The sequence below is a fragment of the Pseudorca crassidens genome, chromosome X (assembly GCF_039906515.1).
Source record: "Pseudorca crassidens isolate mPseCra1 chromosome X, mPseCra1.hap1, whole genome shotgun sequence".
NCBI lineage: Eukaryota > Metazoa > Chordata > Mammalia > Artiodactyla > Delphinidae > Pseudorca > Pseudorca crassidens.
In genome coordinates, this window is record NC_090317.1 from 99,347,139 (window position 1) to 99,374,849 (window position 27,711).

A 27,711-nucleotide genomic window follows, 5' to 3' on the forward strand; every position below is an offset into this window, starting at 1 on the left:
TGGTACAAAATGCAATTAGAAGCACAACGTACTCTAGGGAGACTCTCACCCCAGGCCTAGACTCCACCAGAAAGTCCTGTGAGAAAGTCATCATCAGGACGCAGGTGGGAGAAAGAACTTTTGACTCTGCGGTGTAGCTCTTAGGAAAGGGGCCGCGGTTCTGGGCCTCCATAAAGTGAAAAGAGTTATTTTCAATTGTTTTGCAATTAATGAGGTTAAATGAGGACTGTAAAACTTTAGATGGACAGCTAACCGAGTGACTTCTGCTCTGTTCAGCTAGATCAGCAGTTTCACATCCCTAGGAGGTTCTCTGCTTCTGGAAGCTTCCAGAGGAGAGCTGCTGCTCCTTCAGAAGGCCTGCTGGGGAGAGCCTGTATTAAGTCCAGGTGGCAGGGCTCGAGTTTTCTCCAAATGAAAATACTGGAGTAGAAATAGTCCTGGCTATTTCTACTCCAGACACCTATCTGGTTTCCCGTCCCAGCTCTCTGCACATTAGTTGTGTGAACTTGGACAAGGTATTTCACCTCCAAGTCTACCGCGTAACATGAAAACACAACCTGAACTTTATGGCGGTGGTGAGGAATAAATAAAATGGGAGTATGCACACAGGACAACATCGAGCGGGTGAAAGGAACTAAATGATAGCTTTTAGAAGACCAAAACCAACACCAAGCCCCCCAAACTTCTCTACTCGCCAAAAGGGTCACTTGCTAGTAAGCTCACAAGCGTCAGGAGAAAATGGCAGCATGGTATGAAACTCAGAAGAAGCCAGAGATGACTGCTCCATTGTTGCATGCCCACTTCTGCCTGCTTCAGTCATAGTCTTTGGGCCGGAAGAAACCTTGGTGGGTTAATCCAATACTGTTCTTTCATAAATGGGGACAAAGGCCCAAAGAGGTTACATCCTTGCCCCTCAAGACTTAAGCCACTTAGCATCAGGGTCAGTCAGGTCTCCAGGTCTCCTCCCTTCTTGTTTGGACAGATGGCTTTTTAGCAGTTTGTTTTCCATGCCTCTGGAGTTAATTCTTCCCTTGCTACTCACTGTACTGAAGAAGAGGGTCTCAGCACCGGCTGTGCAATAGCACCCCTGGAGAGCTTTCAGAAAATGTGGAGCCAGATCCTGACCGTCACAGCGTCTGGTTCCACTGGCTGGGGGTTGGCCTCTGGCACAGGTGTTTTTAAAAAGCCCAGGTGACTCAGGCACAGATCAAAGTTGAAAACTACAACACTAGACCAAAAGGAAACACTAGCGCCTATAAGAGGTACTGGAAGGTAGACTCAGTGCTAATGGAGGTGACAGCAGCAGAAGAGCCTCTATATGGTCTCACTACGGCTTTTCCACCAACCTGGAAGGCTTAGCTGTGGCCAGGCTATCAGCTTCCCACACCGTCTTCAGGACAGAAAATGGCCAAATCAAGCACGACCTCCATCAGGTTGCCAACAAAGAGACTGACCAGTGCCCATTTGGAAGGTGCTTCCTTTGGAGTGAATCACCCTCACACCCGTATCTGTCACTAGACGGTGTCATGGGTTACTGCAATCTAGGGCTAAACAAGACAGGATGGGCCACCCAGCACCGAGGGAATCTCTACTCTCCCCTTTCAGAGAAAGAAATCCTTTTAAACAAAATTTTCTTTTGAGGAGAGGCTCTTGCTGCCTTTTATCTGGGAAAGCCTTCCGCATAAACTCTTATTAATGAAAAGCATGGGCAAGAGACTAGAGAATTAGGCAACTGGTCTACCAGAAAGTTAAGATTTGCAGCAGCAGCCTTTCAACAGCCTATCCTTACCCTTTGGGAAACATCACTGCTGTGTCTGCTGAGTGGGGAAGCTCTGACTTAGCTCAACTCCCACTGCACAGAGCCAGGCTGTGCAGGCGTAGAGGAGAGCGTGCCCGCACATCCCAGCACAGCCCAGCTCAAGGAGGCAGAAAAGTATTTCTCCACTGGGAACTTGGAAATGAAAGGCTGCTCATGTTCGGGGTGCTGCCTCACCCACCACGGCTGCACATCACACGCTTGAAGAGATTTCTAAGACAGAATTCAAAACTGGAACAGGGCATCTTGCCACGAGGCTATAAATGGCTTATTAGAACCGCTGGCCACTGCTTTGTCATCATCTACCTTGAGGGACCAGGACGGGATTTTTTTGTGTGTCACGCTGTATCTGGGGTTGTTTCTCCCTCTAGGGGATTAAAGGGTGGGTTAGGTAAAAGCCTGCACTAAAATTAGAGTCAATGACTATTAAGGACTCGTCTGTGGCTTCAAGAAGGGCCACTTTGCTTTCGCGTGATTTATATTTTTACAAAACAGAATCAGAAAGCAGTATTATATTGTGACCTACTCACCAGTTTCAGCATCCATGGGCTACCACGGCATGTGGCAAAGCATCCAAACAGGCCAAACACGACAATAGTGGTGCCAGTTCCGATGAGCACATAGGGAGCATTTGTGGAGTTCTCGGCAATCAGGGAAATATAGGTGCCCAGAGTGAGTTTGCCCCAGACTCCAACGGCCAGCAGGATCACCCCAGTGATCTGAAAAAAAGCAGGAGCGGGAAGTGTGAGACTGCTGCTGAGAGGTGAGAATTAACACACAGCAATGTGGCTGGAATCTGACGACTCCAGTTTCCGGGAGCAAGCAGGCACTTGCTGTAGGATTTCCTGAAGCAGTGGGAGAGGCCAGAGCCCATGAACTAAAGCCACCACACAGTAAAGACACTTTGATTTTGGACAACTAGATCTGTCCCTTACACAATCCCATATGCAGGGACCATATCAACTGTAAGTCAAGCCAACACTAAATAACTTCTAAAAAAAAAAAAAAGCTGCTTAAAAAGTACATCCTAGGGACTTCCCTGGTGGTGCAGTGGTTAAGAATCCTCCTACCAATGCAGGGGACACGGGTTCGAGCCCTGGTCCGGGAAGATCCCACATGCCGCGAAGCAACTAAGCCCGTGCGCCACAACTACTGAGCCTGAGTGCCACAACTACTGAAGCCCGCGCGCCTAGAGCCCGTGCGCCACAACAAGAGAAGCCACAGCAATGAGAAGCCCGCGCACCGCAACGAAGATTATCCCCTGCTTGCGGCAACTAGAGAAAGCCTGCATGCAGCAACAAAGACCCAACACAGCCATAAATAAATAAATAAATAAATTCAATTAATCAATCAATCATTCAATCCTAATACAGGTCCGAGAGCCTTCCCAGATCTGGTCTGGGAGCTGCTGCTCAACGCAGAGCTGGGCATGACTCCAGTAAGAATGTCAGCCGCCCTCTTCAATGTAATGTGTGTATATGGAATATTTTAAAGACATCCTACGTGATGTTTTCAAGAAAAAGGTGATCTTCTGTAACTATCATGACGAAAGTCTCTACAAAAGCAAAATACTGAAACTATTTTTGAATCCCTATTGATGTGCTGCCTTATTTACAATATTTTATTCACTATAAAACAACAGAATCTGAATAGTGCCTGGAATTAGCTGTACTACAATTTGTCAAGTCGCGCTGATTGGCCCGAAGGAAATCCCCACAGTGTGTCTGCCCCATAGAGCCTTGCATCACTCGGGCCCTTACTTCAGGGCATAGACTTGGGACTGCGTGCCATGCCTGACTCTCCATCCCCTGCAGGCCACACACCCCAGGAGCCTTAGCTGCTGAAGCCAGTGGCTGACTTTGTGTCTCTAGCTCCCCAGCCCGTCTCTCCCTCAGTTTACCAACAGCTGAGCAGCTCATTCGAACTGACATCCCTCCAGCTGCCACCACTTCTGACATCTTATGAGGCTCGAAAAACGCTTGGATGTCCAAGGAAGCCCTTCCCCAGTTTCTCCCACCCTATCCCCCGATGCCCCACACCAAATGCCTCAGCTCCCTGTGCAGCCTGCCCATTCAAGTGAGGAGGCAAATAAAAAAGACTGACAGAAGAAAGGATAAAGATGTGGTTATATGTACACAATGGAATATTACTCAGCCATAAAAAGAATGAAATAATGCCATTTGCAGCCACATGGATGGACCTAGAGATGATCATACTGAGTGAAGTAAGTCAGACAGAGGAAGACAAATATCATATGATATCACTTATATGTGGAGTCTAAAGATGATACAAATGAACTTATTTACAAAACAGAAACAGACTGACAGATATAGAAAGCAAACTTATGATACCAAAGGGGAAAATGGGGGATAAATTAGGAGTTTGGGATTAACAGATACATACCACTATATATAAAATAAACAACAAGGACCTACTGTATAACACAGGGAACTATATTCAATTATCTTGTAATAACCAATAATGGAAGAGAATGTAAGAAAATGATTATTTATATATATGTAAACAAAAAAAAAGTGAGGAGGCAGGATGAGAAACTGGTGAAAACCTGTATGACACAAATCAATACCCGCCTCTCCAAGGTTTCCCCTGTCAGTCAACAAACACACTGTTCCTTAATGTCCGTACGTGAACACATACCACTGCAAGAGGAAGCAAATGGCTGGGCCAGTGGAGATGCCTAGGAGCTTCTCTCTGTACACTTCCTTCTGCAGTTTGGAGCCATCAGGCTCCACCATCAGATTGTTTCTCTGTGCAGGAAAAAGAACAGACCCTCCACCTTTCCCCGTATCAGCCGAGAGTGGGCTCCACCGGTTTGGGGGATGGGATCAGTGGAAGCAACAAGAGCTTCGTGAAACTCCCCTACCCCCATCCCGATAGCCTCCCTACTTTGTAGAACCATCACCATGAAAGACAGAATTAAAAGCTTTAAAGTAGAAAAAGGTCGAGGAACTTGTGCTACTTTTATAAGGCAAAGGTGAAGGAATGTGATGCAGTCTTGAGGAGAAAGTGTTTGACACTAATATTTGGGAGAAAGTGGCCCAGTGGCGGTCTACCGCCTTTGAAAAGTCAAAATGGGCACGGCCTTAGCGAGTTAGGAAAACCAAGAATGCATTTGTTGCCAAGAGTTCCAAGTCCTGTACTGACACCTGGTGGTTGCTAAAGAAAGTACCTTCCTTGAACACCTCTGCCATACTCCTCCAAATGGAAACAAAATGCTTTTCCTCCACTAAAATCAAAATTTAAGATTCAACTCTCTACTCATTAGGGGTAAGAATGCAGTGAACATTAGGTGGAAGGGACAGCGCTTGAGCTATCTTTTATTACTCAACGCTTAGCACAGTGCCGGGCACAGAGTAAAGGCTTAATATTCATTGACAAATACATTTCATTCCTCTGGGTCTTAGACCTCTATTTTATAAAACAGGGTCTTTCACATGCCAGATACTTACAAAACTTCTCCATCAGGTAAATACTGAGAGGTAACTTAACATGAAACCAAAGAGAATCTTTCTCCCCTACTTCCCTCTCTGGCATTAACTGCCTAAAGGTGTAAATATTACAATGTCAGTGTACTGAACAAAACCAAAAAATTCAGTTAAACTACTCATTGTTTAGGCCGAATATGTCTCATCCAGACACTTGCAATTTCATATGATTGCCCCCAAAGATTCAGTAACCTTTCAGACATACACTGAGTAGCTGCATTCTATATTAGTGTCAGTCATTATTGGAACACAATGGCTTTTTTTTTTTTTACATCTTTATTGGAGTATAATTGCTTTACAATGGTGTGTTAGTTTCTGCTTTATAACAAAGTGAATCAGTTATATATATACATATGTTCCCATATCTCTTCCCTCTTGCGTCTCCCTCCCTCCCACCCTCCCTATCCCACCCCTCTAGGTGGTCACAAAGCACCAAGGTGATCTCCCTGGGAACACAATGGCTTTAATGAAAGTGTCTATTACTCACCAAGTATAAGAGTCCGATATTATATTTCTGTCACCAGTGATTTCATGAAGTTCGCTTACTACCCTAACAAAGATTATAGGCAGTATGTCAAAGTTAACACAAATCCTGCTTTTAAGGCAAACAATATTAACGTTTTTATTCCTTTTCTTTCAAAAAGTAATTTCTGCAAATGCAGTCATTGCTTTGTGTATAAAACCTCTCCTCATGGAAAGTACAAAGCCTATGATATCAACTTGTTGGAACGTTCATATAATGTAAATTACACAAATATTCTTTTTTTTTTTTTTTTTTTTTGCAAAAAGACTATTTTTGCAGACCTCCAAGGGTGCCTCTTAAAGATTGCCAGTGGGTGCAAACAAACATAACATTGTGGGCACCATATTGCTTGGGGAAAAAGCCACCCAATGTTTTGACCTTGACCAACTCAGACATCCTCTAAGGAACTCCTCCTCTGAATGAGGTAGAGACTGGGATAGACCAGCCTCTTCTAGCACCTGTGTGCCAGGAATCTAAAAACCAGCCAGAGAGGAAAGTCCTTCTCCAATGTTGCTCTTCTTCTACTCAAACATTCCTGATGGGCCAGCTCTGTGTTTGGAAGCCTGAACTCCAGAGGCAAGTCCTTCTGCACAGCCCAGACCCACGTCTTTAGCCTCATCTTCCTCACTAGTCTTTGTCAACTCTATGTACTTCCAGGAAAACGGAGTCGTCCTCTGTGCGCTTCCTGTACTTGACTGCTTCTCAACCTTTGCTCGTGATGATCCTCTGACCTAGAACACTTACCCTTCCTATCACTACCTGTCTGCATCCTAAACTCTTAGGGTACCCTGGACGCCCTCCTCCCAGCCTCCTTAAACAGAACTTACTTGGAAATATGCCATCATCATGCTGTAACCCATCCCCCTCCCATGCACGTCCAGGACTGTGAGCCCCTCAAAAGCAGGAGCTCTGGGCTCTGTGTACAGTCAATGCCCAGTACATGTCTGCCGCATGAATGAACCAGCATCTGATTGTAGAGTTAAAGGGGGAGAAGTTTCATGTTAGCCATCCACCTGCTATATACCCTCTGGACATCTCTGAGGAAATGGTAGAATGCCCATCTGAGCAGGCATCATAATCTGGGGGAAATAACAGTGCTAAGGAGAAAGGAGAAGAAAATAAACAGACAATGGAGGAAGAGGTTGGGCCGCAGTGCACCCTGAAGTGAGGAAAGCCATATTTTGTGGTGGTACTGGTGGTGGACTCGGGGTGAGTCTTGGAAGAAACTGCCAGGCAGTTGGAGGAAAAAAACTACAAGCAAAGGGCTGAAGAGCCACAAAACGCAATAAACAAGTACTTATTCACATTTTCCCACTATAATAATGCTTCTTACCAAGGATAAGAAACATACAAAGACAAGCCAAAGACAAATTCATTGTGGTCTGCAGGATTTTTTTTCTTGGTTCCTGTTAACACACACAGCAACACTCACCCCTACACAGGCCTCGATGAGTACCCACAGAGTGCAAAGTAAAGGACAGGTTCTCTTCACCTCTCTCTTCTGCTCTGGGGTGCAATGAATGAGTGGGTTCAGAGCTCGCCAAAGCAATTTTGCGTCTCAGATCTTCAGAGACCTCAAATTCCGAAATCAAGCAGTGTGTCACCGATTTTGGCTTTCTCAGGGAAGTTTTGCTTCCTTCTCAGAAGAACCAATTAGCAAGCAGCCAATAGTGTGGCCAAGGAAGGGACAGATCAGAGCCCGTAGGTAAACCACGCAAGCGGCCTGGTGAAGGCCCTGCCACCTTACAGGCTCCCGCCTCAGCCACAAGCCAGGAGGGCAGGCCTGGCGCCCACCAGCAGCAGCCAGGCTAAGTCTCTTGGTCTCTGTTAACTCCCAGCATCTCATGGTGGCTTGACATTTTCTGCATGCTTGCAACACAGCTCGAAATATATGGGGTCACTGCTCCTTCCCCTGGGTCCTGATGCACACACTACTTTGTGTGTGCCCTCCAAGAGTGGAGTCTCTGTTTCCCCAAGTCCTGTCGAAGTCCTGCATCAAATCCCGCTAGCCTTCAAAGTCTGATTCTCTGGGAATTCCTCCTCCCATTGCCAGACCCCCAGGTTGGGAAGCCTGATGGGAGTCTCAGAACCTTCACTCCAGTGGGTGCACTTCTGTGGTATAAGTGTTCTCCAGTCACTTATTTGGGATTTGATGTTATTGTGATTGCGCCCCTCCTACCAACTCATTGTGGCTTCTCCTTTGTTTTTGGATGTGGGGTATCTTTTTTGGTGAGTTCCAGTGTCTTCCTTTCGATGACTGTTCAGCAGTTGGTTGTGGTTCCGGTGCTCTCGCAAGAGGCAGTGAGACCACGTCCTTCTACTCCATCTTGAACCAATCTCTTAGTCCAAAGACTTGAAAATGTGTTAATAGACAGCAGCTTATCTGATTGTAGGATAAACCACTGACTCTGTAGCCTTTTTTAAGATTCCACATGTAAGTGATATCATATAATATTTGTCTTTCTCTCTCTGACTTCACTCAGTATGACAATCTCTAGGTCCATCCATGTTGCTGCAAATGGCATTATTTCATTCCTTTTTATAGCTCAGTAATATTCCATTGTATATATGTACCACATCTTCTTTATCCATTCCCCAGAGGCATTTTCTTGAGCCCACAAGAAAATGTGGGAGTGCACTCAGACCACAGACCTTCTGATTAAACTGTAGCCGCTCCTCTTGTGCCCATGAAATGCTGTGCCAGGTTTGGGTCTGACAGAATAAAGCCCACATATATTTTTTTCTTTAACTACATAATATACTGAATAGGAATCTGTGGCATCATTAGGATAATATGCAGACGTTCATGTAGAAAGAGGGGCTCATGAGCCATGTATTGTGAAACTAAGGGAAAACAAAGATTACAGAAAATCGAATTATAGAAGCACAAGCTATCTAGAAGAGGCACTCTTCCCTAAGAAGTTATATGGGATAGAAAACACAGGATCTAAAACCAGCTGAAAGGAACATGCAGAAAAAACTGTAGGCAGGAATCTCAGCTAGATAGCCATTTTAGGTGAAAGCTACAATTCAATTATCCTAGAGGTTTACAGGTTAATTCACTCTCGGCAACTACACCGAGATATTGAGAAATGTTCTTCCCCCATTCCAGATGATTCTATAACTCAGGAAAAAAATGCCTGACACAGAAACTCTATACACATCATCAATAATTAAAATACAGGCCCTTGGAAGTTAGATTTTAAGAGGAAAAGTAGCTGACAGACTATGCTTTCAGCTCGTTCTTACAGGAGCGTGTGTGCTGAGGTGACGGCAGGGGAGAGCCAGTCTTTGCAGTGTTCTGACCTGATTTTAGAGAGATGGATAAAGCAACCAGAAGGTAGAGAAATCAGCAGCTTCCATAATCTCATGGTCTTCTCTTTAAACTTGAAGAAGTAACAGTGTGAATCTGTCATAGTTACAACTTACGATTTTATTATGAATTGTTTGTGTAAACGCTTAATGTTTTAAAATAGACTAAGAACCAGGATTTATTGGGGTTTTTCAGTGGGCTTGAGAACTCACTCCAGATGAGTGGCAGAAAGGGATTCAGCATATTTAAAAGGCAGGTGAATGGAAGAGCTCTGGGCTGGGGGCTAGAATACCAGCGTTTCAGTTGTAGTTTTGTCATTAATAAGCTGTGTGACTTTGGGCAGATCACCTAACCTTTCTGGGCTTCAGTTCCCCCTTCAGTAAGATCAGGAGGTGGAAAAACCTGATTTCCAGTGCTTCCTCCAGCAATGACATTCTGATAGAACAAATCTGAATTTCAAACTTGACATGCTTATTCCCTCTGAAATATATTTATACATGTGCCATTGGGCAAATAAGCACCGGGAAGTTTATTAGGTCCTCCCTGTGACCGACAAACTGTCAGCAGTGGGAATAGGAAAGTCAGCTCATTTCTGGACTCGAGACCACTGTTCTGCCAGCTTTCCAAGGTGACAAGTGCTTGCTGGGAAAGAGAAAGGGGGTCATGCATTGTACTTGTACCCAGACATCTAAAAATACATAAGTTCACTGGCATATCAACAAGCTTTACTTTTTATATGAAGATGACACTGTCATCTTAAGAGCAGTAAGACATATGCTTTGCGCTGTTTCTTTCTAGGCAAGTATGTTAGCCAATTCAACCCCTTTGCTCTGTCATTTTTATGTCTGTATGTGCGTGGGTGCATGTGTATATGTGCAGAAGAGGACACACATTCCATGGTGGGGAGGTTAGTGGTATTAAAAAGATTTAGGGAAGTTGAGAAGAGGAAGAGAGAGTATTGAGATGCTCTTAAATGCTGACTTCTTAAAACTGAGTTTGAGAACCAACGGGAAACCCAAAGACCATCTGGTCCAGGTTCTGTTTTCTGTTGTGTTTGAGGCAAGAAAAAGCCAGAGAGGTAACAGGTTCAGAAGGCAGTTGTGGATGTGGGACTGGAGTTCGGGAGCAAGTCTGAGCTGCAGGCGAGGGCTGAGGCCAGAAGTGACAGCAAGGGAGGACCGGGTCTCAGGAAGCGGAAGCAGAGAACAGTGGGAAGGATGAGGGCTATAGCTTGAGGCAGGTGGGCACTACAATGCGGGAGGACAATGCTGGAAGACGGGAACAGTGAGGAGACACAGAACAGAGTGGACACACCTGTGAAGGTAGCAGCTAATAGAAGAGGTGGAAGACATGGAAGAAAGATACTTTTTTCTCCTCTAAAGAGAAAACAAAGGGAAACAAAACACCAGCACAGTTCCCTGACCCCAGGTGCGCCCATGAGCAGACATGGCACTCTTTAGTTATGTACCCAGTAAAGCCTGCTGAGATTTTGTGTTTAAATGTCATTTCATCCTATAGCCAATTCATAGAATTCAAGTTCCAGGAGCTAGGTCATGAGTCTGGAGTGATGTGTCACAAATGCTAGGTTCTATTTGGATTTTATCAGTGACCATATAGCCAGGGTCTGAAGTGCAGATTGTCTTACAGATCAGAGATGCTTGTGAAATATGAAAAGGGATTTGAACAGCAACATGAAAAGTCAGGAATTCCAGCTCTGGCTGTGGACTCATCAAAGGTTCTTCCTTCACTTGTGTAGTGAAGCAGCTGATCATTTCATAGGAAATGGCTGCAGGAATGTTGTCAGTCCAGCAAACAATGCTTCCTTCTCCCAGATGTCTTAAATATGCCTCTACCATCTTGAACCAGTCATGTTGCCTTAGTTCTTCATCTGTGAAATGACTGGACTGACCCCAGTGATGTCTGCAGGAGTCCTTCCCAGCTAAAGTTTTACATGTTTCTTTGAGCTGCCCAGAGGTCCTCAGAGGGGCCAAGATCAAGCCCAGCTGTTAGCTAGGGTGCAGACCACACTGGTCAATAGCTTTTACCAGGGGCCAGTGCTGGCTGGGCTTTGTGCTCAGCCTGGGGGAGTCGAGCTGGGGAGTGGCTCGTGCAGGTGGCTGGCTGGAGACCAAATCACCTCTAATGTCCTAGAGGCCCAGGAAGTGATGGAAATGGATCAATATGGTGACAGTACTTTCTGAATTAAAAACTGGGTCTGAACACTGTAGAGACATCTGAAATAGGCCTATCACAGAAAATCAGGGCTGCGCAGCTGCTAAAATCATAATACAGACCACTTTATCAAAGTGACAGACCACTTGAAAAACGCAACCCCTTCAAATGCAGCCTAAGCGGCTCCACCTTATACTTAATTCCATTATTCAACAAAGGGTCACAGGAAATTTCCAAACATGTTATCAGGGCCTCTGACTATCCCACTAGGAAATGAGAGAGAATGGGCAGCCCTGAATTCGTTTCACATTTCCTGAATATTATTCTAAAAGATTCTGGACTTTAGGTCTCCTCCCTCTTAAACAAATCCCTAAAGAAAGGCCCCAGAATTAAAAAAAAAAAAATCCCACCATGTTTATTAGCACATTGAGAACATTCTGTATTATATCAGGGAGAAATTTTAAGGGCAGCTTTTCCTGCGCCTCTTGGCATTGCTTTTCATTTGTAAGTATTGTTGAGTTCTCCTTGAAAATGTTTGGAACGGGACTTAGGTTTTGATTTACACTGGTAGAAAGCGTCTTACTCTGACTCCTGGTCTCCAGGAATGTGTAAAACGAAGAAGTGAGCAAAGCAGAGGTTAAGACTGTCTGGATGTAGTTCACACCTCTGGTTTCACTGATGACCCAGATATTTAAATAGACGGCATAAAGGTGAACGCCTATTAGGAACTGGGGCCAGCAAAGCCACTTACAAGGAGATTTATGTACTTAGAAATCAGGATCGGCTGTAGTGGCTAAAGTGAGAGAAGCTCAATGTTTGGGGGATTCCCTCTATGGCACGCCTCTTCCGTGGAACCCCCAAGTTGAGCTCACTCATATTTAAAAGCACTGGACCAGTTCACACACACAAAGGCGGATGAGTGGCCGGAGCCCCAAGCCTTAGCCTCCCTAACAGGGGCTGACTAACTGAAGGAAGAGCTGTGGGGAGAAACCACTTCCCTTACTTCCATTCCTCAGATGACCTGAGACTGGATCAGCGCTCTGAAAAGATGGATCAAATTCCACGCTAATGGGCTTCCCTGGTGGCGTAGTGGTTGAGAGTCCGCCTGCAGATGCAGGGGACACGGGTTCGTGCCCCGGTCCGGGAAGATCCCACATGCCACAGAGCGGCTGGGCCCGTGAGCCATGGCCGCTGAGCCTGCGCGTCCGGAGCCTGTGCTCCGCAACGGGAGAGGCCACAGCAGTGAGAGGCCCGCATAACACAAATAAATAAATAAATAAATAATTCCACGTTAATAAGAAAAGATATTTTAAGAGAAGTTCAAGTCAGGGTAAGCTTATAAACAAGAGGTACAACTCTATTACTGACGCGTGTTGACAGACAGTCTGTGCTGACCACGCGTTTATCTTGCCCTGTATTGTTAACTGTGTGTCCATCAAGATTTGAAGGGTCTTGTGGGAGGAAATAAGGTCCTTTACTTCCTTTGTCTCCACCAAAGCCTCACCCACATCCTGTGCCTGATTTTCCCAGGCAAAATGTCATTCAGACATTCTGTCCTGACGCCTATTTAAGTAGAATCAGCGCTTGTCTGACTATGAGCCCCAATTTTTAATTTGAAGGCCAGTCACTGTGCCTAGGGTGAGCACACAGTGGGAGCTCAGTAGACGCACGATGGACCTGAGTGGTGATCGCTTCTTTAAAGCCAGCTCCCTTACAGTGGCCGTGGCCTTGGGAGTTACTGCATGGGAATGAACCTGGATGAACCAGTCCTAACAATGACTCCATAAACATGACCTGGAATGCCAGTCTGACAGAGCAGCACATGTCTCTCAGGATTATGTTGTTGAACAGATTTAGCTCTGGGAGTTCCATTATTTTCAAAAGGGAAAACGTTCTTTGCATAATTTCTGTATGGGATCATCATCTTCAAAACACCTACATATATACATATACCTTATACATACGTGTGTAAAGGAAACAGAAGCTGGAACTCAGACGGTGAAGAAATCCCTGAAAGCCGGTGCTCTGTCTGGCTGCGTGTTGATGGGGGATGAGGGGGTGGGGTGTTTGGAGGGACTCATGCCTCTTTGCAGGTGAAATTGGAGCTGATAAGACATCATGCCAGAGGACCTATTATTAAATGAGTAAAAAAATAATCTGTGGAAGAAACGTGCATGCAGTATTTGATAACAAGATTCTTACATGAACAGTGAGATGGTGTTGTCCTTTCAGTGGTCCTAACTTTCTCCTGAGACGATTTATGGGGGGGAAAAGCCCACTTCTATTAGCGATTCAATTAACTTTCAACATTCAAATATCTACACTGCACACATATGTGATACTGCCACCAAATAAGAAACACAGGGAAACTTCGGAAGTCTAATATTGGCAGGGTATTGTGGGGGAAAACATTAACTTTAGGTAACACATGTTCTTGGCCAAATAAACAAAAACAAAAACAAAAGTCATTTCAGAAAAGCACAAAGAAGACACTTTGCCATCTCTACCACTATTACTCAGGCTAAGCCGCCATCTTTGTCATCTCTCTCTGCCTCCACCTTTGACCCCATGCTCTCTTCTCAACCCAGCAGTCAGGGCGATCTGTTCAAACATATGTCCAATATTAGTACTCCTTTGCTCAAAACTCTTCCACACATTCCCTCTTTCAGACCAAAGCCAATGTTCTCGCGCTGGCCTGCAAGGCCCTACTTGACCTGCATCCCTTGCTAGTTCCTCTCATGGGCCCTCCACTGGCTCCCCTCATGCTTACCAGGCTCCAGCCTCACAGGCCTCTTTGCAGCCCCGCAACCACTCTTGGCCTGGTTTCTGCCTCAGGGACTTTGCACTTGCTCTTCCCTCTGCCCGGACTTCAAAGATCTCTCATTTCTTCAAGTCTCTGCTCCTCCATGGGCCCTTCCCTGACGACCCTCTTTAAAACTTGAACCCTGCCCCTGCAGCATTCCTTACTCCCTCCCTTCCCTGCTTTATTTTCCTCCACTGCACTTATCACCTTCGAACACTATTTAATTTACTTTCCTTTTTTTTGGCTGCAACACGTGGCATGCGGGATCTTAGTTCCCTGACCAGGGATCAAACCCATGTCCCCCTGTAGTGGAAGCATGGAGTCTTAACTGTTGGACCTCCAGGGAAGTCCCTTAATTTACTTTCTTAGTCTGTCTCCCCAAAATGAATGTGAACTCTGCGAGGTGGAGAATTTGGCCTGTTTTACTGATGTAGCCCCAGAGCCAAGACAAATGCCCACTCATAGTAGATGCTCAGTAAATAGTCGTTAAGTGACTGAGGACCAGATGACAGGCAGGTGAGCAAGGGTGAGCTTCAGAGGCCATGAGATCCATCAGCACCAGCGCTGCACTAAGGAAGCCAAATGGTGGACCTGACTCTTGCAAGGCCCAGGCAGTTGCACGGAGATAAAAACCTAGTCTTTGGCCAATTCGCTTCTTATCCAGCACATTGCTTCATAAAGTGTCTGCTTCTGACCACAAGGGGGACTAAATGCGAAAGGATGGAATAGTTCCGTCTAATCCATCACCGCTAATGGAAACGTAATTCGAAGCTCTAACATCCTGTAACTCCATGAGGTCTATAATTGATGGTTAGGAGTTGAGAGAATGAGCAGTGCTTATACCAGCAAGATTTTTCTCTCTTTTAAAAAATGTACTACGGCAGGGGGCGGGGGCAGGGGGCACTTGCTATGTGCTAGGCACGATGCTAAGTGCTTTAATGCTTTGTCTAGCTCTATCCTCCTAATCAGCCTACGAAACTTGCCTGAGGTCATCACCACTAAGCGGCAGAAGAGGTACTCAAGGCCCTAGCCCTCAACCACCGCCTTGGTTTCTGGCACGGACGCAAGCTGGATTTCTCAACCCTGAGAAGCGGGCTGCCACAATTAAAAACTAAAATCTGCAGGCATGGTCTCTAATTTATTTATCTAAAAATGCTATCCATTATTTCTCCCGATTCCAGCAGGAAAATCTATAGAAATGGACACATGTTCTGCTCCAGGCAACAGCTTGATACTTTAAGAACCAGGAATGAGAATAAATATTCCGATGTATATATTGGGATGGGCCAGAAGTGTTAACTATCACAAACGTCCGACACAAGTCTACAAGACGACCCATCTGAAGAATCAGTAAAGCCTGACGTGCAAACAGAAAACTGTAGCATGTTCTGGGGAAAGTTTAGGCAACTAAGGAACTCTGGGTTTGGCCCTGAGAAGAGGGATGAGAGGCCATGGCTGCTATATATGAGGAGAACCCACTCTGAAGCTGTGGAGTCATCTGACTTTTAAAGTAGGTCTGACCCAAAGCAAGGGGCTGAGTCACCAGCTGAGGCAGTGGCATCGTATCTGCCTGCCCCACAGCTCAGAAGGGGGATGCGATCAGTCCTTCGCCAACTAAGGGCACAGTCCGGAAACGCAGTTAACTGTGTGCGTACGGGCCTGTGATAAACGGCATTTGCTGAGCAGTACTGGGCTCTCTATATGCTTTGTCACATTTATTCTTCATCTGTTTTGCAGATGAAAAACAGGCTTTGCAAACTGAGGCTTTGAAAGGTTCAGCAACGTGCTCAAAGCCACAAAGCTAATAAATGGTACAGCCCGGAGATAAATTCATCTCTGTCCTACCCCAAGGCCGTTTCCCCACCATCATGATCTCTGCTTCCTGTGGCACTGTGAGTAAAGTGGGGCAGCTCTTGGAGCTGGGGTCTTCTTTGCCCAATATTACGCAGTCCCTGGCCCTACCCCCTCTCCCCCGTGTCCCCTACTGGGCACGCTCCAGTGGGTGAATGGGGTCGCACTCCAGAAGATTATTGATACACCACTGGTGTGGAACTCAGAATGCATTTTCTTTTGGAAACAGTGTTAGACGTGGTGCCTGTGTTTCTAGGCCAGTCCTCAAAGGTCTATATTTAAGCCAGTGATGGGGAAAGTTATAGGGAAACAGACTGTTGTCTCGATACAAGGAAGAACTTTCTAATAGTAGGCGTTGCCTAAAATGAACGTGTGACAACAGAGGGTAAGCAGCTTTCTGGGCATTCCCGCAGGGTCTCTGGAGGCAAGCATGAAGCAGAAGTCCTACGGATGGAAAGCCAGCAGGAAAGGCAGAATTGCCTGAAAAGTCATTCTGAGCCTGACTAGTACCCTGGAAGCCACGTGCTTTTCCCGGCCAATTATCTCCCTGGATTTTCATACATGAATGAATAGGACCTTCAGCAATGCAGAAACCAGGGCAACCATTTTCCCAGACTCCAAGCAACATTTCCTTTGATCTCCAAAAGGAAATGCTAGGTCACATAATTTTGTCACACGAAGAGCAAGAGAAATACTTGCTCAGTGAAATGACGTCACAATTAAAATGAGCTGTGTTCTTTTTTTTTTGCGGTACGCGGGCCTCTCACTGTTGTGGCCTCTCCCGTTGCGGAGCACAGGCTCCGGACACACAGGCCCAGCGGCCATGGCTCACGGGCCCAGCCGCTCCGCGGCATGTGGGATCCTCCCGGACCGGGGCCCGAACCAACGTCCCCTGCATCGGCAGGCGGACTCTCAACCACTGCGCCACCAGGGAAGCCCGAGCTGTGTTCTTTAAAAGGAGGAAATGGCACTTGAAGGAATGTTTGCTCTATTATTCTAATCCCTCCATTTTCCCCAGGCAAATGCGTACACTCTCCACCATTTCTCAGCTAGACTCAGACAGGCTGGCTGGCTTTCAGCATCAGTGAACGTGGTTAAAGATAAACGTACAAGGCTTCCCTGGTGGCGCAGTGGTTAAGAATCCGCCTGCCAATGCAGGGCACACAGGTTCGAGCCCTGGTCTGGGAAGATTCCACATGCCGCGGAGCAACGAAGCCCGTGCGCCACAACTACTGAGCCCACGTGCCACAACTACTGAAGCCCGTGCGCCTAGAGCCCGTGCTCCGCAACAAGAGAAGCCACTGCAATGAGAAGCCCGTGCACCGCAACAAAGAGTAGCCCCCGCTCGCCGCAACTAGAGAAAGCCCGCGTGCAACAACGAAGACCCAATGCAGCCAAAAGAAGTAAATTAATTAATTTTTAAAAAATGCTTAAAAGGGGCTTCCCTGGTGGTGCAGTGGTTGAGAGTCTGCCTGCCGATGCAGGGGACACGGGTTCGTGCCCCAGTCCGGGAAGATCCCACATGCCGCAGAGCGGCTGGGCCCATGAGCCATGGCCGCTGAGCCTGCGCGTCCGGAGCCTGTGCTCCGCAACGGGAGAGGCCACAACAGTGAGAGGCCCGCGTACCACAAAAAAAAAAAAAAAAAGAAAAAAGAATCTTAAAAAAAAAACTGTAAAAAAGATAAATGTATAAAAGCTACAGAGGCAACCTTCATATTCTTCACATAGAGACAAAGATTCTTTTGAAAACCTGACATACATTGAAACTAAAAAAAGAGTCTAATAAGGTGCTATTAGTAACGGTATACTACACCAGAAATCAGTTCTAAAACAAGTACATAGCTCCTCAGAAGAACTGTGCGATTAGGACTTGGTTATGGAGACAAATACAGCTCCACTTTTTACCCCCAGGGTGACACAGCTGTCACAGCTGAGCTCGCCCCTGCATGGCGCACGCTGCTTCTATCTGCTCGGCCCCCCTGCCCCATTGCTGTCCAGCCAGGTCCTACGTGCCCTTCAAACACAACTGAATTGCCCTTTCCACCAAGAGGCCTTCCCTGGCGCTCCAAGACAGTAATCATTTCCTTAACGTGCTTAGGATTTGCCACCTATGTCTTATGAATGGCATTTTAACTCGCACCCTAAGCCTTGTGAACACCTTACTGCATCCCCGGGGACCCCCTCCCGCTGAAGGGGAGGGGCTGTGAGCAGGCCAGCTGGTCAGCCTCACTGTAAACACTATGGACTGTGCAGCACCAGCTATTCTGCTGGCGACCGAGCCACTGGCTCTTGAGGGAGCCCCGTTTCTAGCCCAACCATAGATGAGTCCCTCATGGGACTCTGTTATTAGCTATATGAATCCCATGGCATCTAGCGCTTGCTTTTGATGACTAAACACGATCAGAGAGAGAGTGCTTTGATAGCATGCGCCTCATGGAGGACACATCAACAGGCACCCGACCTTGGCCCCTGAGGTTGCTGAGCGGGCCTGGGATGGGCGACATGGGTGGGGGAGCTTGACAGACTGGAGACACACCAACAATCAGGTGTGGCACCTGCATTAAAGGCTGTTGCATTGCTTCCACGTTGTGCTTAGAAACAAATACGACTGCTGTGGGCTCTGGCAAATTAGAAGTTCAGAAAAGTACAACTTGGTCACCAGGCACCTCCAACTCAGGGGCCACTAATGTAAGTCCCCTCCTTCCCTGACAGTCACCATCTACTTATTTTTAAAAATAGTCTTCCCAGCAAAAAGCAGAAATTCTTCCCCACTGACGACAGCATTGGCGGAAAGTGACTGCAAGGAACGTGAAGGGGCCAGACGAGCCGAGCCCCCCTGTATTCCACACAAGCTAATGACCAAGAACATGCTTTCCTGGGCACGGGGGAAGCCGCCAGACCTTCTCATATGTTGGCACTCCACGGCAAGAGCCATCGAAGTCCTGGCACACACTGTGAGTGACTGACTTGCTGCCAGGGTGGACCCAGCAGGCACCACGGGTACACTCTGATCTCTGAAATCAACGGCTATCGTTATTCTCGCTAAACTCTTCTTCCAGCTCATTTGGTCTTCGGTTGTTCAACCAGAAAGTATTGCGACCCTGGACTGCGTGGCTGCAGGGAAGAGCCGTATCAGCCACCTGGAGCCAAAGGGGGGTTTCCTGAGGGTCATGGGCACCTGGCAGGGGGCAGCACAAGTAGTTGGCAGCTCCAGGGACAGGTGTCGGGGGGGCACCCTTTCCCTCCCCTAGAAGCAAGGGCTCTGGGATGTGCCTCCCTTGCACACTTGCCGCAGTCTGGATCTCTCTACACAGTGACAAAAGCCCTCCATGAGAGCACCTGCCAATTCAAACATCCAACAGAGGCTGACGGACAGCCTTGGATGCTGACTTCAAATTCGCGGAGGAGAGGATCCGAGGGGGGCCCATGTCAGGTCAGGTGACCTCTCTGATACAATCGGCTGTGATGGGGGAAGTACCAAGTCCCTATGCCTCATCTTATCCACAAGAGCTAGGAGAACAGCTCAGAAAAAGCTGTAAGCAGGACCACGCGCTGATCGGCTCGGCCCTCCCTTTCCTCCTGGAACAAAGGAGAGGGGCTGTGAAGCGGGCTACCTGCTCAGCCTCACTTTAACCACTCTACAGTCTGTGCAGCACCAGAACATTCTGCGGGAAGACCAAGTCCCTGCCTCTTGAGAGCACTGTCACCAATACAAGCCTCTGTCCAGAAGAGGCCCTGGGGGAACCCCAGGTGGGCGGCCAGACCCAGCTTACAGGAGCGGAAGTCCTGGCCCCCTAACTGGGGCGCCTGGGGGGCAGGGTGAGGCACTGGCAACTCCCAGGAGGTCAGATCCTTCCCTCAGCTCCTCCCCCAAAATGCGGCTCAGGCCCTTGAACACATCTGAGGCCCTGCACCAAGCAACCTCAAATAAATGAACACGCTCCACACTGTGCCTTTGGCCACATCGGGTTAAACACCAGCCCTCTTCTGACTTGCCAGCTCAGCGGACAGTGGCTTCTACTACCGCAGCAGGGATGCCACCGACACGAGGATGAGGGCTTGGGAGAGAAATGGGTAAACTATGGACAAGACAGTACAGGAAGAGGTGTCCCACTGTGTCATAATCTGTTAACCATTTGTGGAGGGGCAAGAGCCTGAGGACCACGTACATATGAAACAAACACCTTCCAAAATGCTAGAGGGTATTAATTTTTTAAAATTTAATGATATAGTCTCTTTCTTCCTTTATAGGTAGTTCGGCACTTGTTTATTCCGGCCCTTGTGGCCATTTTGGGGGTGACGGGGGTGTAGGCCACAAGAGCCCACAGGGACAGGGGTCTCGTGCCCTCTGTGGCTGCTGCCTGAGTGTCCCGGGAGGGTCAGGGCAAGGACTCAGGGAGCCCCTGGGTTCTGCCCGTGATGCAGTCTGGGCGCTGTTCTGGAAGGGTTGGCTTCCGCTGCTCCAGGGGTCTAAGAAGGGGGGGATAATATAGTTTAAAAAAAAAAAGGCAAACAGGTCTGGGATTGCACCAGGGGCCCTTGTTACACCACAGGGATAACATAATATTGGCATCTGTTGGTTCTTCAGTCACTTAAATTTCAGGAGCCTACAAAATGGATTAAAGACCTACACGTAAGGCCAGACACTATCAAACTCTTAGAGGAAAACATAGGCAGAACACTCTATGACCTAAAGCACAGCAAGATCCTTTTTGACCCACCTCCTAGAGAAATGGAAATAAAAACAAAAATAAACAAATGGGACCTAATGAAACTTCAAAGCTTTTGCACAGCAAAGGAAACCATAAACAAGACCAAAAGACAACCCTCAGAATGGGAGAAAATATTTGCAAATGAAGCAACTGACAAAGGATTAATCTCCAAGATTTACAAGCAGCTCATGCAGCTCAATAACAAAAAAACAAACAACCCAATCCAAAAATGGGCAGAAGACCTAACTAGACATTTCTCCAAAGAAGATATACAGATTGCCAACAAACAGATGAAAGAATGCTCAACTTCATTAATCATTAGAGAAATACAAATCAAAACTACAATGAGATATCATCTCACACCAGTCAGAATGGCCATCATCAAAAAATGTAGAAACAATAAATGCTGGAGAGGGTGTGGGGAAAAGGGAACCCTCTTGCACTGTTGGTGGGAATGTGAATTGGTACAGCCACTGTGGAGAACAGTATGGAGGTTCCTTAAAAAACTACAAATAGAACTACCATATGACCCAGCAATCCCACTACTGGGCATATACCCTGAGCAAACCATAATTCAAAAAGAGTCATGTACCAAAATGTTCATTGCAGCTCTATTTACAATAGCCCGGAGATGGAAACAACCTAAGTGTCCATCATCGGATGAATGGATAAAGAAGATGTGGCACATATATACAATGGAATATTACTCAGCCATAAAAAGAAACGAAATTGAGCTATTTGTAATGAGGTGGATAGACCTAGAGCCTGTCATACAGAGTGAAGTAAGTCAGAAAGAGAGAGACAAGTACCGTATGCTATCCCATATATATGGAATTTAAGAAAAAAAAAATGTCATGAAGAACCTAGGGGTAAAACAGGAATAAAGACACAGACCTACTAGAGAATGGACTTGAGGATATAGGGAGGGGGAAGTGTAAGCTGGCATGAAGTGAGAGAGAGGCATGGACATATATACACTACCAAACGTAAGGTAGATAGCTAGCGGGAAGGAGCCACATAGCACAGGGAGATCAGCTCGGTGCTTTGTGACCACCTGGAAGGGTGGGATAGGGAGGGTGGGAGGGAGGGAGACGCAAGAGGGAAGAGATATGGGAACATATGTATATATATAACTGATTCATTTTGTTGTAAAGCAAAAACTAACACACCATTGTAAAGCAATTATACTCCAATAAAGATGTTAAAAAAAAATGACAATGATGAGGACAAAAAAAAAAAATTTCAGGAGCCTAAAATAACCTACAGTGATAGTTATCATAAGAGTGATTACCCGCGGAGGGGATAATGGATGACAGGCTGACAGGAGGAGGCACAAGGGGGTGATGGAGATGATCTTTATCTGGATTGAGGTGTGTTTTGAGAGAGAACCGGAAAACAAGCAGAAAAAGAATGAGTGAAGAAATGTTATTATATAATCATTAGAGACAGCAAGAGGAAGAAAATGGCTCTTGGGTTTTACATAACAAGTAACATTAAAATATCATCTCACATCTGTAACGTGCTTTATAGTTTATAAAGTATTTTCAATCAGAAAATTCCATTTAATACTCACAATAACCCCGTGAAGTCCACACAATCCACATGCGCGTTTGCAAGATGAAGAAGCAGGTTCAGAGAATATTAAATGTTAACCGAAGGCCCGCATTCTGTAAGTGACCAAGACAGAACTAAAAGCTAATGCCCTGGCTCACGGGCCGAGTCCTTTGGATTATACCACGTTAGGAACTTTGACAAACTAGCTTGCCTGATACTTAGTTTAATTCATTTTATTTTGTGTATCTGACTTGTGCCTGACCCGCTTCTCCAAACTTTAAGCGCCCCTGAAAAGTGAGTTTATTAACATCACCCAAACGTACAGGAATCAAGGTTGACAATCTGCCCCAAACCTCAGGACTCCATCTGAGCCTGAAATCCAGTGTCTAGGGCTCTTCAGTAATCAAACCCTGAGAATAAAGACCCCAAATTAAAGGGTTAAAAGAAAACCTATTCAGTGAACACTGCTACAGTTATGTCACTTCACAGACTGTGGTTTTGATCTGCCTTGAAACGTTATGTGTCTACCTTGTCATTTTTCGTCATTCCTCATAATTTTTTTTCTCCTTTTTTTATATTGAAGTGTAGTCCATCTACAATATCATGTTAGTTTCAGGTGTACAGTACAGTGATTCAGTTATACGTGTGTGTGTATGTATGTATATATATTTTTTATATATATATATATATATATATATATATATTCCTTTTCAGATTCTTTTCCCTTGTAGGTCATTACAAAATATCGAGTAGAGTTCCCTGTGCTACACAGTAGGTCCCTGTCGGTTATCTATTTTATATATAGTAGTGTGTATATGTCAATCCCCACGTCTTGTCATCTTAATAGCATGAAAGCAGTGGAGGTCAGGAACTGAACCACTGTGTTTTACATTTCCAGTAGCCCCCAGTATGGTGCCCTACTTACAGCACCCATTGAAGCAATGCTTGTTTTCTCAGTAGATTTGGTACCTTCTGGGATTTAATAGTGTTAAAAACAGAATCCTGTGACGCAAAATTCTGTATCACAGAAATGTACTTCAGTAAAACTCAGGACAAATTTACTATGATGGTTTGTGGATTGACTGCATGTGTTCTATCCCTTTCATCCAAGTGGGGGAATAATTTATATAGCGTAACCAAAGGTCCCTAGCTAGCAAAACCAACCTGTCGAAACTCTTATGTTAAGAACAGCAGTGAGGATAATTTTTCAAATGTTTGCATTTCCAACTGAGTGTCATTAGAAGAAAATCTCTAGTCAGGACAGCCCTTTCCAAACTTCGATGCCTATCTTCTCCCCTGGAGCACCCTTAACTCTCTCCGAAGGTCAGATGGCTCTCAGGCTGAGTTATTTTTAAGATACACATCAGTGCTGTTCTTTCTAACTGGGGCGCAGGGGAATGTCAGTGACCTCAGTGAAGGACTCTAAGCTGCGACAACCTGCTCTCCCATGGGTACCCATCTCTAGCAACCTGAAGATACAAATATCCCAGACGTAAAGATGAAAGCAATGTGTGTGCCTGCTCTCTCTCTGAAAGGTGGAATTTTAAAAATCAAGTAACACCCCAAATCGCTTCCATGCAATTTTTAAAATTTAGGGACATTTCACTCCACAGAAATGTATACAATTACAGCATATAAATCACATCATTATGAGCTCGAACTGTGAAGCCACTGGAGCTTCTTACCTTTTAAACTTATACTCCTTTTGGCAGGCACAGAAAAGCTCATGCCCTCCTTTAAGACGATCTGGAATTTCAAAAACTCTTCCAAGCAATGGTTAAGTGTGAACTCCTTTGCTCCAGCTCCACCCGTCTCTCTCATCTGGTTTCGGACATCTCCTGTTGAGGACTCCCATTTTTCACACACCTATCCCTCCCAAACCTTCCACTCTAATCCACTGCCACCTCGGGGAAAGAGTAAAAACAAATGCCAAACAATTTACTAGTGAAATCCAGAGCCACATCCCACTGGCCGCAAATCCTGCAACTTCTCCTTTGCTCAGCGAACATGCAATCCAAATGATATTATAGCAACAGCTCTGCGGTTCTGTATCTATATTTTTTGCCAGAAGACTTTTCCCAAAGTTTTAATACCCTTACAGGCCTCATTCGAAATGCACCATCTATGGCTAGATTAAAGATCATAGTTTTAAGCCGCGTGAGCTGTTTGTAAATTTTGGAGACTAATCCCTTGTTGGTCACATCATTTGCAAATACTTTTTCCTATTCCGTGGGCTGTCATTTTGTTTTGTTTATGGTATCCTTTGCTGTGCAAAAACTTTTGAGTTTAATTATGTCCCATTTGTTTATTTTTGGTTTTATTTCCATTGCTCTGGGAGGCGATCATAAAAGATATTTCTGCGATTTATGTCAGAGACTGTTCTGCCAACATGTGGTACATGTACACACTGGAATATTACTCAGCCATAAAAAAGAAGGAAATACTGCCATGTGCACCAGCATGGCTGGACCTAGAGATTGTCATACTGAGTGAAGTCAGACAGACAAAGAGAAATATCGTATGATATCGCTTATATGTGGAATCTAAAATAAATAATCAAATGAACTTATTTACAAAACAGAAACAGACTCACAGACTTAGACAAGGAACTTATGGTTACAGGGAGGGGGAAGGATGGCAGGAAGGGATAGTTAGGGAGTTTGGGATTGACATGTACACACTGCTACATTTAAAATAGATAACCAACAAGGACCTACTCCACAGCACAGGGAACTCTGCTCAATGTTATGTAACAACCTAAATGAGAAAAGAATTTGAAAAAGAATAGATACATGTATATGCATAACTGAATCACTTTACCGTACACCTGAGACTAATACAACATTGTTAATCAACTATACTCTGGTATAAAATAAAAAGTTAAAATAAAACAGAATTTTTTAAAAAGACCATAGCTTTAAGTCTGCCTGACCAATAAAAGTCTGGAACTTGTCAGGCCAGCAACTCGCTGCCAGGTGACTGACACACAGTACTCTAACTTGAACAAAAATTGGGCAGACACCAAAAAATACAATCCTATGCTTACAAGTTCTTCATGTGTACAATGGTTCTACTCTACTATTTTGTAAGGTTGATGAGTGGTTGAAATAGATAATATGTCCAATGTACTCAGCAGCCATTCAGGCCTGATAAGCAGGAAATGTTAGACAAAAATCATGGTTATCCCATTGTTATTCTATTATTAATATTGATATTATTAAGCTCTTCCAAATATTTCCGCAGCCATGAACACTACCGAGAACCTGTACTGCCTAGAATCCTTTTATGTTCTGAATTGCCTCTTGGAAGAGTCTTTCATTCTGTTAAGCATCTAGACAGTTATGAACCCAGAAGCCTGCTCTGGCTTTTAGGAAAAATAAACCATATGGTTTTGCAGCTGGAGAATACCCATCTTCTCACTTTCTGCACAGCCATTTCTGTGCAAAAGGCTTGTTTTCATTCATTTTCAAGTCTGTGCTAACAAGTTGTTCTAACCTGCACTCTTGGAAGAGGCATGAAGCCTGGCAGCTCCTTCACCTGCAGGTCTGCCTTGGGATTCGTCTGTGGGGACCCTGGTCAAGGGGGTGAGGCCCAGCCAGGCGGCCCGGGGCTTCTAGGGCAGCAGGACTAAAAGCTCCTGGGAACCAGCAAGGGCTCCAAGGTTGTCTCCTCCTCACCCCCAGCCACCTCAGGAGATTCCACACATCACAGGAGCAATGAGCTGCCTGACTGGGTTCAACCTGGGACTGTCAGAGGATGAGTGCAGATGAGTGGGGTGAGTTCACTACACAGTACTGAGGTCGTGACGTTTCCTAAACCCCCACTGGGTACCACATTAGAAGTCACCTACTGTGACTTCCCTGGCGGTCCAGTGGGTAAGACTCCATGCTCCCCAATGCAGGGGACCCAGGTTCGAGCCCTGGTCGGGGAACTAGATCCCACATGCTACAACTAAAGATCCCGCGTGCCGCAGCTAAGACACAAAGCGGCCAAATAAATAAATATTAAAAAAAAAAAAAAGAAGTCACCTACTGTCAGCAGGGAAAGAGTGAGAGGCAGGAGGAAGCAGTGGCCACGAGAACAGGCTCAGGGGCAGCCTTCCCAGGTTAGAATAATCGTGTCTACACCACTTACCATCTGAGAGATCTTTCGCAAGTTACCCAAGTGGGTGGCAAGTTACCTGTGGGATCAGCGATGACAGTACATCCTTGGCAGGGCTGATGGGAGGATTAAGTGAGTTAAGATGTGTAAAGCACTTGGCATACTACCTGGGGCATCAGAAGTATTCAATCGATGTTAGCCATTATCTTCATCAACATCATCACCTACTGCAACTCCCACAATTTTACAGACGAGAATGAGGCCCAGAGAAGCAAAATATTTGCCCAAGATCATACAGCTAGTTGAGAGACAGAGCCAGGACTAGAATGCAAGTCATTCATTCATCCATGGACACCTTCAAAGTGACCCCTTTAATAGCCTCTAAACAATTTCCTTTACAGGGGGTGGGGAGGCGTAAAAGAGTTTCTGGAGAACATGGACTGTTTCTAGTGATAATAATTAATTTACTCTGAAACTCAAAAATCATTAAGAAATTGCAAAAGACATAATTTAAAAGGCCACTTGTCAAATTACTGAAAAACCAAGCTACGGCATACCGTATGAAGATTTCTTTCGATGTTAGTGTGACTTTTCCCCATTCCCAATCACTGTCGAGCAGTCACAGAAGGTTGCAAAAAGAGATTATACATCACAGAACACCACCAGAATAACAGTGCCGCTGTTTCTTAAACTCAAGGTCAGAAGCATTAGCACTTCTCAGCAAAATGATCCCCCAAACAGGTGACTCAGAATAATTTTAACCTATACATCACCCTACTGAATCAAAATCTCTCTCCTGTGCATAGCTTACTGAGGTCAGCACACTCACTGGAGCCATACATCCTACACTGAGAGCAAAACTCATACCACTGGAGCGAGAGAAGCACAGAGCATTCCTGGGGTGCTACGAACTCTGGCGAGTTACCTCACTGGTCTCTTACAGCAAAGATACCAGCCTTTCTGCCCTTACTTCTACTCTTTCATTCATTACCACAAAAGCAAAGCTGGTTTAAATTCCCAATTTTCCCTCCTTAACCTATGCTTTGTCCCCTTGTCTTTCCTCTCACACACGGCTTCCATCCTGACAATTTTCTTTCCTTAGTAAAACCGGGAAAACGCTAGTTTAGTATGGGCTAAATCTCAACCCCACATTTTAGTATGAAGTCCTTTCTCCTGAGTCTTAGCAATCAACCACATTGCTGAAAATGCCCCCCCCCGTGATCTTTTTTGCATGTTCTTTTGTAATTGTTTGAGCAAACAGCCTCAACTCTATACCTTTGCTCGTACATTCTCTCCAACCTGAAAAGCACTCCTTCCCACCTATCAATATTCTACCCATCCTTTGAAGCCCAACTTGGGT

General features: G+C 45.6%; 1 protein-coding gene across 1 annotated transcript in view; it reads right to left on the reverse strand.

The window, feature by feature from the left end:
* Positions 1-27,711, reverse strand: part of TSPAN7 (tetraspanin 7) — a 137,341-nt gene that overhangs the window by 23,128 nt on the left and 86,502 nt on the right. Inside the window, exon 2 of the mRNA XM_067722589.1 lies at positions 2,347-2,535. Within this exon, the coding sequence (XP_067578690.1) occupies positions 2,347-2,535 (189 nt within the window). The remainder of the gene's footprint in view (positions 1-2,346; positions 2,536-27,711) is intronic.